The sequence below is a fragment of the Gigantopelta aegis genome, chromosome 6 (assembly GCF_016097555.1).
Source record: "Gigantopelta aegis isolate Gae_Host chromosome 6, Gae_host_genome, whole genome shotgun sequence".
Taxonomy (NCBI): Eukaryota; Metazoa; Mollusca; class Gastropoda; order Neomphalida; family Peltospiridae; genus Gigantopelta; species Gigantopelta aegis.
This window is the reverse complement of record NC_054704.1, coordinates 67,392,806-67,408,020: the sequence shown is the minus strand read 5'-3', so window position 1 is coordinate 67,408,020 and position 15,215 is coordinate 67,392,806. Positions and strand designations below refer to the sequence as shown.

Sequence of the window (15,215 nt, the reverse complement as noted above, 5' to 3'; positions counted from 1 at the left end):
CCTAGTCAAGAAAATCGAAGTCATGTAAGCAGCTCCAGTATCTACTTGCTCCATTGATTGGTTGTTACATGTAATTATCTCATCTGTGAACACCACGTAGGCTATCCTCCACTGTCTTGGACATACAGTATGCCCAGGTAGTTGAGGTGTGAGCAGCGATAGAAATAAGCAGAATTTTTCATTTGTCTACTGGACAAGTACATCGAAAAATCTACTTGTCCAGCAATGTTTTTACTTGTCCAAATAAATGTTTTGTTTTATTAAAGTAGAAGGACTGTATTTTGATTGCTCATAATTAAACTACATTAAAAAGGTTTACTTGTCCACTGGACAACCATTTAAGTACATTTTGCTTGTCTGAGCAGATTTTCACTTGTCTGTCAGGACAAACGGACAAGTGCTTATTTCAAACACTGGTGAGTCCAGGACAGCATGCTTGAACCATAATTGAAAATAAAATGAAATGACCACTTCTACATCTCTGTGGCAGATTTACGTATCAGAGCTGCTCAGTCAATATATTTACAGGACCAGTTGTTTTGCCACATGAGTTATTTATTGCACACGTTTATAGTGCACAGGAATATTATACCACGAAGCTTTAGTGAGATTAAATGGGTATGTAATAAACTATAGTAACATATGTGAAAATACTATCAGGAGACAACAGTTAACCATGCCAAATATTAAAATTTATTAAATTTAGGTCAAGATATTTAGGTCAACATTAGATTGTTACCATACACTAAGTAAAAAAAGTAAACTGAGACAATGAACATAACTTCTTTAAAGATGGTTGTAATAAGATGGTAATAAAGCATCACCTTGCAGTGTTGCAATGTGAACTTACCTGAGACACGAACGAAATGTCCTTGAACTTGCGCTCCATGATGATCTGTTTCTGGTCCAAGCTGATCAGAGAGATGTCCTGCCTTCCTATCTGGAACAGCATGATGCGGTTCGTTTCCGGCTTCACCTTGAGCACCGTGTCGCAGAATACCTCCCGGTCCTGGTCCCCATCATCAGATGTCAGATTCTCCTGACTGTCTCCACTCTCCATGTTGAAATCCACCTTACAGTCCTTCCCATTGCCACTGGTCGACAATCTGGTAGGACAGTAGCCGATAAACTCGGAAGAACTTCCATTTGTGTCTCTCTCCCTGGAGTTCTCGTGACTAGAGAAAGTTCCCGAACTTTCCATGAGGTTTTCCGAGGAGCTGGCCAGATTCACCAGCTCGTCGGTGCTGCTCTCGGTGCTGCCGTAGTCAATGTGAAGCCTCTGTTGCTGACACTCCAGGTTGTTCTCGGTTACTGTGACGGCGTCGTCCAGCGAGGCCGGGAGGCTCCGGACACTGGTTCCACTAGCGTGTCTCTGTCGGATCTCCATCTGCTGTGCCAACAGCTGTCTCTCCTCCTCCCGAGCATCAAAACGATCGACAAGGTCGTCAATGAACGAGGTCGGGACTTTGCGAGTGGTCACTCGAATCCGGCCCATGTATTTGACCTCAAAGAAGGCCTTCGACTGGTCGAAGTTTCCTTCACCCATGCTTGAATGGTTGACCACCTGTTCGCCACAGTGACCGTCTTTGTTCAGATCTTTGGTCGTCTCACGGATAGTGTTGAAAATCTCAGGCACCTGGAAGATTAAATTGAACCTCTCCAGTCACTGATACATGTATTTGCTCTACACTATTGCTGGAAATGAAATTTTAAAAATCTTATTATTATATCCAAGAGCAGCTTCTAAATGTAGTTATTACATGAATGTACCTTCTGCATTAATGGCATCATATGGTAAAATTATTATTTCTAAGGACAAAAGATTATCAACTACAGATTGTTTTTTCATTATTGAAACATATTTTATTGCTTTTTAAAAAGAATAAATGAATTAGGCACAAGTTATACAACTTACTAGGCCTTGTCCATAAAAAAAAAAAACCTACAGGGTATTATCTCGAGTAATTTTTAATGTTCCTTTTGTGGTGAATTGGGAAAATAGCTAGTTATCAGATCCATATATAGTAGCATGGGTTTTGTTCCCCCATAAAAAGTTGAAATGTTTTTTAAAAAAGATGGGGTTTTTTTAATGACAGCACTAGAGCATATTGATTTATTCATTATCAGCATTTGGATGTCAAGCATTTGACAATTCTGACAGTCTTAGAGGAAACCAGCCACATTTTTCCATTAGCAGCAATGGATGTTTTGAATGTAGTTTTTTACCACAGACAAAACAGCACACATTAAGGCCTGCGATATACTAGTCATGGACCACAGGTTGGGACAGAAAACAAACAGTCAAATCCACCAAAGGTTTTATTATGTGCTCTACTCATATGGAAATAGACTTGATGAATGTGTAACGACACCAAAGAACTCTGTATAGGTCTCCGAAAATATACTCCCCTCAAAGGAATTAAGCCATTTTGACAGACATGAAATATATTTCTAATTGAATTTACAGTGAGATGTCTGTTCTTGTTCAATTTATTGTGCTGACATCATGTAGGTGTTCTGGCACAGACACATGTGTTATATATTATTGATTTTGATGAGTTGACATAAAGCTGGAAAGATGTTTTATTAAAAAAAAAAAAAATTACATTTCAAAGCAAAAGTTAATTTAAAAATATGGAAGGAAACGGCCATTATGTAATTTTAAGATAACACCTTTATGGCTGAAGGCGTAACCTCTAAGACTATATTACCAAGGCTTATGAAGTTAATGAATATGTATTATGTAATAATAATAAAATCAAATGTTTTGGTAACACTCACATGTCTGTCAGCTTTAAATAACCCATCACAAAATTCATGCTTATGAACTACAATAGGTTTATGGTAGTCTGGCATGAGATGACCAACTAGACGGTGTTTTCAATTTCATTGATCAAATAATTCCACACTGTGAACATTAATAGCCTCCAGTGTATCAGAGAACAAATATCATTATTCAGTCCCTGTTATTATTTTATTAATACGATTACTTTTTCTAATCAATGGAAATAATTACACTTTCTATGATTGAATTGTTAATGGCAATACAAATACCATTCACTTTACTGTATATTAAAGACAGGATCAACTGAAATATGAACCCGATGTGTTGGAAAGATGCATACCCGGACGACATTTTAAGAAATGAAAAACATGTAATTTTAGAGTTAATAAAAAAACCCATGATTATTCCTGCTAACTGGGGGCAGCCATTTTGTATAGCTTGGGGCGAAGTGACATCAGCTCCATCCAACGCCTTTATGCACAGTGTAAACAAACGCTCTAATTTACGATAAGGCGCTTCACTTTTCATCAACCTGACTTGTAAAACAACATAAATGACTTGATAGTATAACTATTTAACTAAATATATTTCAATTTCAATAGAACGAAATGGGGTTATAGTACTTTACTCTTTTAAAAATCCAAAGAAGAAAATGCATATTATTAGGCCTATTGGTAGGGTATGTTCGAGCAAAAATGACCACTCACGATACCCAAATGATAATTTTCTTTTCTTTAGGACTATGTAAATTGTAATTGGTCAGTTTTGTGATTTTAGATGGGAAAGTCTACTTACTCAAGGGTTTTACAGAATTACTTACAGTAATAAAGCAGGATGGCTGATAATGTCCACTACGATTTGAGGGGTGTCTGCACGGTTATCACACAATACCCTGTGATCTTAATAAAAGAGGCACGTCTTTTTAGTGTCTAGACAGTGACTGGGGACTGTCAAAATATACACCTGCCAATCAGGAACCACAGGTACAGGCCACGGAAAGAAAAGACCAGTTAACAAAGAAAACACTCCGATTATTATTTCAGTAGCCTATATGGGTTAATTTATGTACAAAACATAAGACAGTTATTTCATCACTTTGACAATGGTGGTTTATTTTGTACTGAAAAATAATATATACTTGGCTTACTTGGATGGATATTATTACAGAACATTGTGATGCATCCGCAAAAATCAGATATGTTTTGTTTCTTCAGTTGCAAGACTAATTCCTGACGTGACACGTTAGGTATTACGTAACCACCAGCTCGCCAGAGGGCATATTCACTGGGATGGTACAAAATGGCTGCACCGTTATACATAATAGCCATCACACTTAAGCATTTTATTAATTAACTATATGATTATACTTGTTGATATTAAGCAATAATGTGCATTATATATCGCTGACTATGCATACCAGGCCAAATGCCTTAATTGTCCCCTCCTTTAAAATAAAAACAATATTCAAATTTAATGTTACTTTATATATTAAAAGAAAGAAAAAATGACTAAAATTTAATGTTAACGTGTTATGAAGTTAGATACAAAAAACAACAAACCGTGTATGCATTATAATAAACTTTATCCTGCAATCACTTTATGTATTTTCAAGATAAATTATTTTTGTCGGAGTAACCAAAAATATAGCTTTTGGAACTAGTTATGATCAGCAAAGGAATGTTGTATTGTTGAAAGTATCTTATTCTTTATTTTCCAGTCGATGTTTTTAAAAAACCATTTCGATGCATCCGCAACTAGGCATTACATATGTATGGACATACTAATCAGGAATATGGTAAAGTTATAACTTAAAACGGTTCATTTGAATAATTTTTAATTTCATGTGGATTGCAGGATAAATAAAATAGCTGGATACTGTCTTAAGATATCGGCTTTATCCTACTCAGGTTGAAAACCGTTTGGCAGACCCTCATGGCTATCGTCATTCTAATCTATGCATGATAAAGCCGATATCTTAAGACAGTAATCAGTTATTCTATGTAGTCTGTAAGAAGTTTAGACACATGAATTATGTACATATTGTCAAGACATTATATAGAAATCTATATACTCTGGTTAATCTGAAATTCAATCTCGGCTTGACCGCAGTGATAGGTGAGCGAGTCAGAAAATGTCAGCAAGAATTCAAATTAAATCAAGGATGATATTATTCACTACCACAAGACTTAGCCCTCTACAAATTGGTCACATATGCGACCTTTGTTTTCATTTGTCGACTAAAATATTTCATACTATCTACATAAAAAATAGAAGTAGGCACCATCTAAATAAATTAACGTAGAGCGACCGATAGCTTCTCTAAAAAGTTTTAAAGTTTGTTTTGTTAATGACACATCTAGAACACATTGATTATTTGGTAATTCTGACATGCAGTCATCAGAGTAAACCTAATGCAGCAAGGGATCTTTTATATGCACTTTCCCACAGACAGGAAAGCATATACCACAGCCTTTGACCAATTGTGGTGCACTGCTTGGAATGAGAAAAACCCCAATCAGTTGAATGGACCCACCAAGATGGTTCGATCCAGCGACACAAGCACATCAAGTAAGCACTCAACCGACTGAGCTAAATCCTGCACTGCTTCCTTAAAATTTAAGTAAATGTTAATCTATGATTAAGAACATTATAAACATATAAATTTTAGGTAATTAAGTTATGTTTAAAAGTAGTAATACATCAAAGTACGGGTACCTATTGTCAAGTTTTTTTAGTCACAGTGTCCTATATCAGTCAGTCTCAATACAAGACTTAACTGCTACTGGTAATAGTAAACATAGATACTGGAAATGACCCCACCTCTGTACATTGAGCCCTCTCCCCTTCCCACCTTTATTGCAAGGCAAATTAATATATTACTGGTTCCTCCAGTCGCTGGCATCTCGGTATCTACTGACACCTATGTAGTACAATGAAATGTGAAATTGGCTCTGTAGTATTATATCATTGATGTACAGTGAAACACTTCTAAACCAGACAACAACAGGTCTGGTGCTTATAAAACTTTTAGTCTAGAATCGAGACTAATAAGAGTCCGATACATGAACATCATGGCAACGCCATACAAATTGTATGTGTGTGATGTCATTTAAGATTGAGTCTGGACTCTAAAAGTTTTATAAGCATGGGTCCTGGACTCCAAAAAAAGAGGTTTGTTTTGTTTAACGACACCACTAATGCACATTTGATTTATTATAGTCAGGCTCACAGTCTCCGCGGGCTTAGCTATTTTTGGAATAAACATTTGGAAGCGCCATCTAGCGTTTATTGACATATGCAAATAGACAGAAGGAAGTATGTTTTTAACAAATGCGAACAAATCAGTGTGAAATGTTCCGTTCTTTTGCAAGTTATAAAAACAAATATAAATCATGCGCCATTTTCACAAACCTTGAAATAGTAATTTATTAACATTTTGTCCATAATGGGCCTCCATACTTAACAATAACAACACCCACGGTAACTGAGAGTTCCTTCCTTTTGCGTATGTACGCCACTGCATCAAAACTGGTAGATGTTTCTTACTAATTAATGACTTGGGTGGGATTTTTTTATTTCACTATATGCATGAAAGCATGAATAACAAAACAGCAAAAACAATTGTTAGATTAGACAGAAGTTTTTATTCAGAATCCCATTTTCCGATAAGCTACGCGGTAATAGGGCATGCTACGCTAATAATCGGCTGTTGGATTGGTCATTTTTGACACGTAGTCTCAGAGGAAAGCTGTTGTATTTTTGTAATTATAGCACCAAGGTAAATTGATCCTATGATGCAAACACCTCAGGCGAGCACTTTACCGATTGAGCTAGGTCCCACCTCTCCACAGTACCAATAAACAGTTGGCTTAGTTTGTTTTGTTTTGTTTAACAACACCACTATATCACATTGATTATTAATCATCAGCTATTGAATGTCAAACATTCGGTAATTCTGACATATAGTTATAGAGGAAACACACTACATTTTTCCATTAGTAGCAAGGGATATATGCATCATCCCACAGACAGGATAGCACATACCATAGTCTTTGATATTCCACCTCTGGGCTACATCCTGCCCCTTAATCGGCTTAGAGAGGTTCTGTTCTGATATTTAAAAAGTGACTGTGAAAAACGTCCAGATTTGAATAAATTCCAGTTTACCGACAGTTCGGTTTTCAGGGCTTTCACTGTACCTTGCAGTACACAATACCATATCACTTCATGCAACGTGACACTGACCAACGCATAAAATCTGCCTCTGGCCTTTTTTTTTAAACACCAATTATTTTTCTCCAACTCAAATATATTCCAAGTTGTTTTGCTCGATGAAAAAGAAACCTAAAACCTACTGACTGACACACTTTTTAAACAGAAGAAAAGAAAACAAAACAAAACTGAATTGCATTGGCAATATACCATAAACATAACATTAAGACTGTTAGTAAAAAAAGAAAGAAATGTTTTATTTAACGACATACTCAACACATTTTATTTACAGTTATATGGCGTTAGACATATAGTTAAGGACCACACAGATATTGACAGGAAACATGCTGTCGCCATTTCATGTGCTACTCTTTCTGATTAGCAGCAAGGGTTCTTTTATATGCATCATCCCACAGACAGGGTAGTACATACCATGGCCTTTGATATACCAGTCGTGGTGCACTGGCTGGAATGAAAAATAACCCAATGACGGGGATCGATCCTAGACCGACCGCGCATCGAGCAAGGACTATTAGTAAGGCTCAAGTATGGTGTTTTGTTTTTACTTATCTGTTTTTGATTTTACTCCATTGGGCTATTTCTCGTTTTAGCCAGTGCACCACAACTGGTATACCAATGGCCATGGTATGTGTTGTTCTGTCTGTGAGATGGTGCATACAAAAGATCCCTTGCTACTAATGGAAAAAAGGATAGAAGGTTTCCTAAGACTATATATCAAAATTACCAAATGTTTGACATCCAATAGGCAATGACTAATAAATCAATGTTCTCTAGTGGTGTCGTTAAACAAAGCAAACAGGACAGGAATGTAGCTCAGTGGTTAACAGCTCGCCTAATGTACAATAGGTCACATGCTCAATCATCCTCGATGGACTTGGGGTTTTCCCCCCATCCCAATCAGTGACACATAACTGGAACGTACTGTCCTACCTAAAAGATCCCTTGCTGCTTTATTAGTAGTCTATCTCTCTTGATCAAATGTCAAAACCAAATGTTAGACACCAAATACATGTAGCTGTCAATTGTTTAAAATGTTCTTTTCTTATCCCAGGGAAAGTGCCTATAAAAGTCCTCTTGCTGTGAAGTGGAAAGAATAGCTTACATACCAGCAGTAGGTTTATTATCTACTGTGGACAAGACCAAATATCACCATAACCACAATGGGCATGCAAAAGTAGCCTACAAAATATGTGCTGTAGTACTGTAAAAACATTCCTTTCCTTTCTTTTTGGCTTACCTGTACTGTTTAACATAACATACACCAACCTAAATAGTATATATAAAATCTATAGCACTGACATACAGATCGATCCACTGACAGAGTGGACAGATTGATCCACTATATTACTTTTAATATTAAATCCACCTACTCACTAGATGACTAAATTCACACCTTTGATTTACATGACAACAAACTGTCGTTCCTGCAACTTGGCATTAATGGTAAGGCATTTGAAGAATCGATCCGCTGTCCAACAATCCATTTAAACAAGTCCGTTTCTTTGGGATACACTGACATCATCAGCAGAACACACACAAAATATCGTTTCAGAGTCAACCATCCAAAATGGCAACAAAAAATACAATGCAACAAATACCCAATGCTGTTTCTCCACAAGGTTGTTTTGAATCAGTACCAAGTCTATTAAACAATAGAAAAATGCTAATTCAGTAAGTGGCTAAAATTAATGAAGTATAATTAATGTCAATCTCATGTTTGTTAAGTCTTAACAAGATCCTCGAAAGAAGAACTTGTTTAAGCTTTCAGAACAGAGAGTGATGTCACTCCCCTTCAAGTAGCACACTCACCCATCACATGTGCATCATATGGTGAACAGAGGCTTATCTGTAAACTAATCTTTTAACACTAACGATATCCACAACTCAAGTGCAGATCTATATATACAATGTACATGTGTATTCATATCTATATATGCAAATACTGTGACCATATGAAAGATAGAAACTCTATAAACTACACTTAAATGTAGTTATACACTTAAAACAACTGATTAAAACAGTATCTAAATTTCAAGTTTATATTTCACGTACTGTATGCATCATGCAAAAAAAAATCCTTAAAAACCCCCCACATAAGCTGAACAATAACATAGTTGATTACTTCAACATGAGAAAGATCCAACTCACATCAGAGCTGATAACAAGTGTGGTTTTGTATACAGCTCTACCTACCAGTATACTGCTTTATACTATCATCTAGATTCTAAGTGTCAGTCGGTGAACTAGTTAAAATTATTGTGATGAGGCATATCCAAGCACCCTGGGCACATTTAAACAAAGTGACCGTATTTGTTTATTTGCGCATTGCTAAAGGTTATATCAACTGTCAGCTACATACATGTATAAATATGCTGAAGTCGCTAAACACAACAAAAACAGGCTTCATAAATTTGGCCTGTCATGGTCATATTAGTTCATCACATCATTGTTACAATCCAGCTTAAAGGGACATTCCTGAGTTTGCTGCAATTTTTAAGATGTTATCGACTAACAGAGACTTTTTAACGATTGTAATTACATATTAAATATATTTTTCTGCATAATGTGTTAGTGACTATATATTAAACGTGTTTCTGATCGTTCTAATATTTGTACTAGGTTAAATTTCATTTTATTTCCTAAAAAAACAACATTTTTGTACATACGAAATTATTTGAAGACAAAATCCAGTTTGGGCTTCTTACAAATATTAAGACGACAATAAACTCATTGAATATACAGACAATGATATTCTAAACAAGAAAATGTATTTAATATGTAAGTTTAATCGTAGAAATATTTTATTAGTCGGAAACATCTTATAATGTAGCAAACTCAGGAATGTCCTTTTAATAAATCATGAGCTAGATACATATACATTATATCCAGTTAGGCTGTAAGAATACTGGCATTGAAACTGCATGTATTGCGGATGTGAATATCCTGACCCCCATGGATAAAATACATTAAAGGAAGTGGTCATATTAGTTTAAGTCCTCATTGTTAAAGGTTAGCTCAGTTATGATTTAGGTAAATGCACCAAGATATCAGGCTCAGGGTTAGCTCTGGGTGATCAGGAAAGGTCGCCAAATTATCTTTAAAAAATGCAAAACCTATAGCTATTTTCCAACAAAAAATATATAAATTATTACACATTTTTTGCCCGCCAAATTAAATTAAAATTGTTATCAAAATTTGCAATTGATTAATTTGGCGAGTGGCAGAGCTAGGCCCGAGGCTAGTGTTAAAGTATAGAGCACACTGATTAATTAATCATTTGCTACTGGATGTCAAACATTTGGATTTGTTTTGGGGTTTTTGTTGGGTTTTTTATCCCACCAAGAGAAAGGAAAAGGGAACATTTTGAAAATTTTGACATGTAGGAAATCCACCTCATTTTTCCTTTAGCAGAAATGGATCTTTTATATAAACAGCATATACTACCACCTATTTATACTTGTCATGGGCATGCATTATACTTGCCTAGGAATGTCTTCAAGCTCATCTTTTATTATTTAGCTTTCTACGTAAACATATTTTTTCTAATTTCTGGAACCGTTCACCTTATTAGTCCCCTATCAGTCCAACCCAGGGGACTATAGGTTTGATCTCCGTCCTTCTGCCTGTCTTGTCTGTTTGTCTGTCCATGCATCTGTCCCACATATACTATATACTATAATAGTTTTCCGGATGTTTTGTTACAATGCCTTGAGATATTGAGCTGAAATTTTGTTTTATAACTTTATCATATTACAGACCAAGTTTGATTTTCATGGCAATTTACCCATTTCTGACAGTTATGGTCCTTGAACGTAGGAAAAACAAAACAAATCCCAACTTTGTTTTGCAATGCCTCAAGATATTAAGCTGAAATTTTGTGTATAGCTTTATCATATACTGTTACAGATCTGGTTTAAACTTTCACGGAATTTACTGATTAGTCAGCATTATCACCTTTGAATTTAGGAGATACAAACTTGTTGAGCCAGATATTCATGTATTTTTAGCAGTACTCTCCGAGTGCTTGGTTGAATTTATCATCTACTGTCCGAACCAAAATGTTAACAACTACAAAAAATTACTCTCCTACCTTTAATTACCGTTACATTTCCCCCAAATTTTGTCCACACACAAGTTGTGAAAAATCCATTACAGTGACACAGATTCCACATATGAGACTGTAACGATGTTGCCAGTATCGACTTCACTGAGATAGCATAGGGCAAAATACATGCAGTTTTCTGCCGTCTGCCATTTTGCTTTTTAATGGAATACTCTTCAAGACGGGTGAAAGCCTCCAAAGTATGTGACATAATTAATATAAAATCAATGATATTTAGTGGTATATTTAAACAAACAAATTAAAAAAAAAAAAATTAATATGATGTCATCACGTTTGCTTTTATATCATAACATGTTATGACGTTGCTAGATTAAGTCATATCCTTTCACCCTTCTTGGAGAATATTCCATAAAAAGTCAAAATGGCAGCCAGCACAAAATTACATGCGATCTCAGCGAAGTCTATACTGGTGACATGGTTATCATATAGTATGTGGAATCTGTGTCATTGCAATGGTTTTTCATAGATTTCTGTCAGGACAAAATGTGAGTAAAATCTAACGAAAAATAAAGGTAGGAGAGCAATTTTTGGTAGTTAACATTTTGGTTCGGACATTAGATTGGATTGCTCTCCAGTTATTTCCAAACTGAAACACCTAAACTCGGGTGTGAGCACTTGTGACACAGTGGTTAGGTTATCTATCCTAAAGCCAGCAGGTACTGGGTTCACATACCAATACTAGATCCAACCTAGAGTAAGTTTTATTATTTTCAGAGGAGACCACCACACAGACCTCACTCACACTAAATACTAACAATTCAGTCCTTCACATCTGAGGACTGAGGTGTGCAATCGTGCTTGTGTGCCCATGTACACCTTAATTTTTTGTTCTCAGAAGCATTTTGTATCTTCCCCCGAAACTATGTTAACAGCACGTCTTCTGGTGACTGTTTGAAAAGAAGATGTTTTAACCCCAACCAGTTCCAGTGTTTGAATACCATTATACTGATTTAGTGATTGTTCATTGTACATGTGCTATTCAAAACTGATTTGAGTCAATATGTGCAAGGTTTACGTAAGCTTTTTTTTCAATGGAACACAAATCACTCACCTGGAGCCAAGACGAGAGTGATTTATCTGGTATTTTCAAACGTGAAGGACTGACTATTTTAACAATTAACCCGTCATGAACAGACAATCCAGACAGCTGAGATATATATGTACCCAGGATAGTGTACTTGGATTTTAAGAGGCCATATAATTAAGTACAAACATAAATTAAAATTATCTTAAGAATTTTGATAGCTGTTACATGAAAATGACACATGAATCGTTTATGACAATATTAAAATACACATAAAAATAAATTCCGCTCTACCATCTAGAAATTCCATGTACATGTCAGTATAATTCATGCATAAATAAATACCCTCCCACCAAAAAAACCCAACCCACCACCAACGACCCCCCCCCCCAAAAAAAGAAGAAAAAAGAAGAAGAAAGAAACAACATCAATATAATCTAAATTGCAATCACCGAATAAAAGACAGACAGGTACTTACTGTTACCATTACACATGTACATGTAGCTAATACTAACTTGCCAAATGGACAAAATACCAAAGTTCAAAGTGAAAATGTTGTTAACGCTGATTACATTCTGGAAAAACCAAACTGAATAAATCTGGTACTGATGTCATGATTGCAACCGTCAGTCTAGTCACTAATGCCATACATGTTAATAATAACCACTTACAAAGCTGTGCTGACTACTTAGTAAACAATTAGGGCCAAATTTACAGTCTTACATGCAGATGTGTAACTGCATACATGTTAATAATAACCACTTACAAAGCTGTGCTGACTACTTAGTAAACAATTAGGGCCAAATTTACAGTCTTACATGCAGATGTATAACTGCATACATTTACAATACTCAAAGGGACATACCCTAGTTTTTAGAGCCTTTTTGATAACTGAAATCATACTTAATTTACTTAGATTTTATTGTTTAGATTATCCATGTCCGTAAATCCAAAGTGTTTTTGGTCATCCTGGTGTTTTTAATATCACAAAATTCATTTCTTAAATTTTTTAAAATGCATGTGCGTGTGAGAGGTAACAGTTATGGAGTCGAGTTTTAGTCTTTTCACCATTTCAAAGTCACAGACTCACGTTTCACTAAATTGTAACTTTATTCAAATGTGTTACAGAATAGTAGATTAACTAAACTTAGTGTTAATTTCCATGGGTTCAAACTAGGGTCTGTCCCTTTAAACACTAGCTATGTTTTTTAAAAAAAACCAGGATTCATAAATTCAGCCCATAATGAATATTCGAGAGATTGCCCTCAAATGCTGATAAATTCTAAAAATACACATAGGTAGTTAATACTGAAAATATACAACAGTATATTTAATTACTACACGTAAGAATAAGACAGTGGGTGGATTTATTATTACTATTGTTATATAACTACACACATTACCAGTGTAGTGTTTCTAACAAGGCAGGAAATTAAGTTATAACTATAGGAATTACAACAAGCAAAGTGACCTACCCGGTACATAACCCTGCTTCATATATGTAATGACGTGACATCAAAAAGTGATTCCCAGCTATTACATGAACCTGATAATAAGTATTATTACAGCCCTTACAGTGTGCATGGTAAGTTAGTCAGGTATCAGGAGTCAGTACGGTATCAGATTGCTGTGTGTTGAACTCAAAAGATGACACCCAACTAACACAAACAGTATTTTAACAAAAGATTTACAAAAATTTACCCACGTGTACTTCTTATACTGCCTCCTCTTATAAACATTAATTAAAGTTTAAAATTAAAACCGGTTTTCTTTTTTACTAACTGAGATTTGATATCTCTTAAAAATAAACAGTTAAAATTTCTATACCATCTGGGGTCGAAATTTAAATTTGTTACCACTATCCCAAAGGACATAGTACATTTCAGAAAGCACTATTCTGTCTGAGACTGTACTATTCCATTAACAGTACTTGTAAACAATTGAAGTGTATTTTTACAAAACCTGTCCAGTCCAAACTTTGGAAAAAGAGCATCTCTCACATAAATTGCTTGTTTGATATACAATGGTTATTCCATTTTATGATAAAAAATTTAAAAAAATGAAATCAAGATAAAAAGCCAAAAGAACTCACCCCTGTACTAATTATTAAAATATTTCTTGCTGATAGAAAAATATAGCGTGTTTCCTCTCTAAGACTATGTCAGAATTACCAAACCTTAGACAAGGGATAATTAATAAATGATTGTAAACCTAGAGGTGTCATTAAACAAAACAAATTTTAACTTTAAATTATTATATTAAAATGTTACTCATTGAACTTTTAATTTTTGTTTTATTAATAACCTTTTTTTTTTAAATGTAAAATATAATGCTAAACTTTAGAAAGAAATTACTTACTATATAGTAAACTTACATCAAAACACTTCTTGTTCTTAACTCCAGAATTTTGTTTGAGTTTTCCTTTTCAAAGATACATGTGTATATTTATAATGAATATTGAAAAATGAAGAGTTAACAAAAGATGTTTCTTTATATACATGTACGAAGACACTTAATTAATTTGTCATGGCCACTTAGTTCATCTCAGAAGAGCTACTTACACACATACACAAAGAACATCAGTACTGGCACACGACATCCACTGTATAACTCCTTAAAAACCAAGTGTGCTGTACTTATCAACAAAAAGAAATAGTTCCTGAAATCTAGTAAGCTCTTCAAACATTTGATACAACAGAGATATGGGCACTAGAACCACTCACATACACAGATGACACACAATACTGTGAAAGGAATCGTTATCCATTACAGAATTAATTAATCTGTTTATTTTCAGCCATGCTGAACCTGAGATCAGATCAAATTCAAAACAGATTAGAATATTCAAAAGGTATGGGTTTGTCAGATACTGTTTACCCAGTAAATCTGCCACTGTTCAAAGAATACAGATTGTCATCAAAACACTACTTCATGCCACAAAATGACAATGAAGTGAAATTATTTAAATTCACTCTGCTGGTGGTAATAGTTTAAAAAATATCTTGTTTATTTCATCCTAGTTCTTCACGTGAGCAATGCAATCATGCTAG

The 15,215-nt window shown here is 35.0% G+C and overlaps 1 protein-coding gene across 2 annotated transcripts in view; it reads right to left on the bottom strand.

Annotated features, from left to right (window-relative positions):
- Nucleotides 1–15,215, bottom strand: part of LOC121376247 (TBC1 domain family member 4-like) — an 80,203-nt gene that overhangs the window by 47,583 nt on the left and 17,405 nt on the right. For both annotated transcript variants that reach the window (XM_041504070.1, XM_041504071.1), the window contains exon 2: nt 851–1,636. In XM_041504070.1, the coding sequence (XP_041360004.1) occupies nt 851–1,636 (786 nt within the window). The remainder of the gene's footprint in view (nt 1–850; nt 1,637–15,215) is intronic.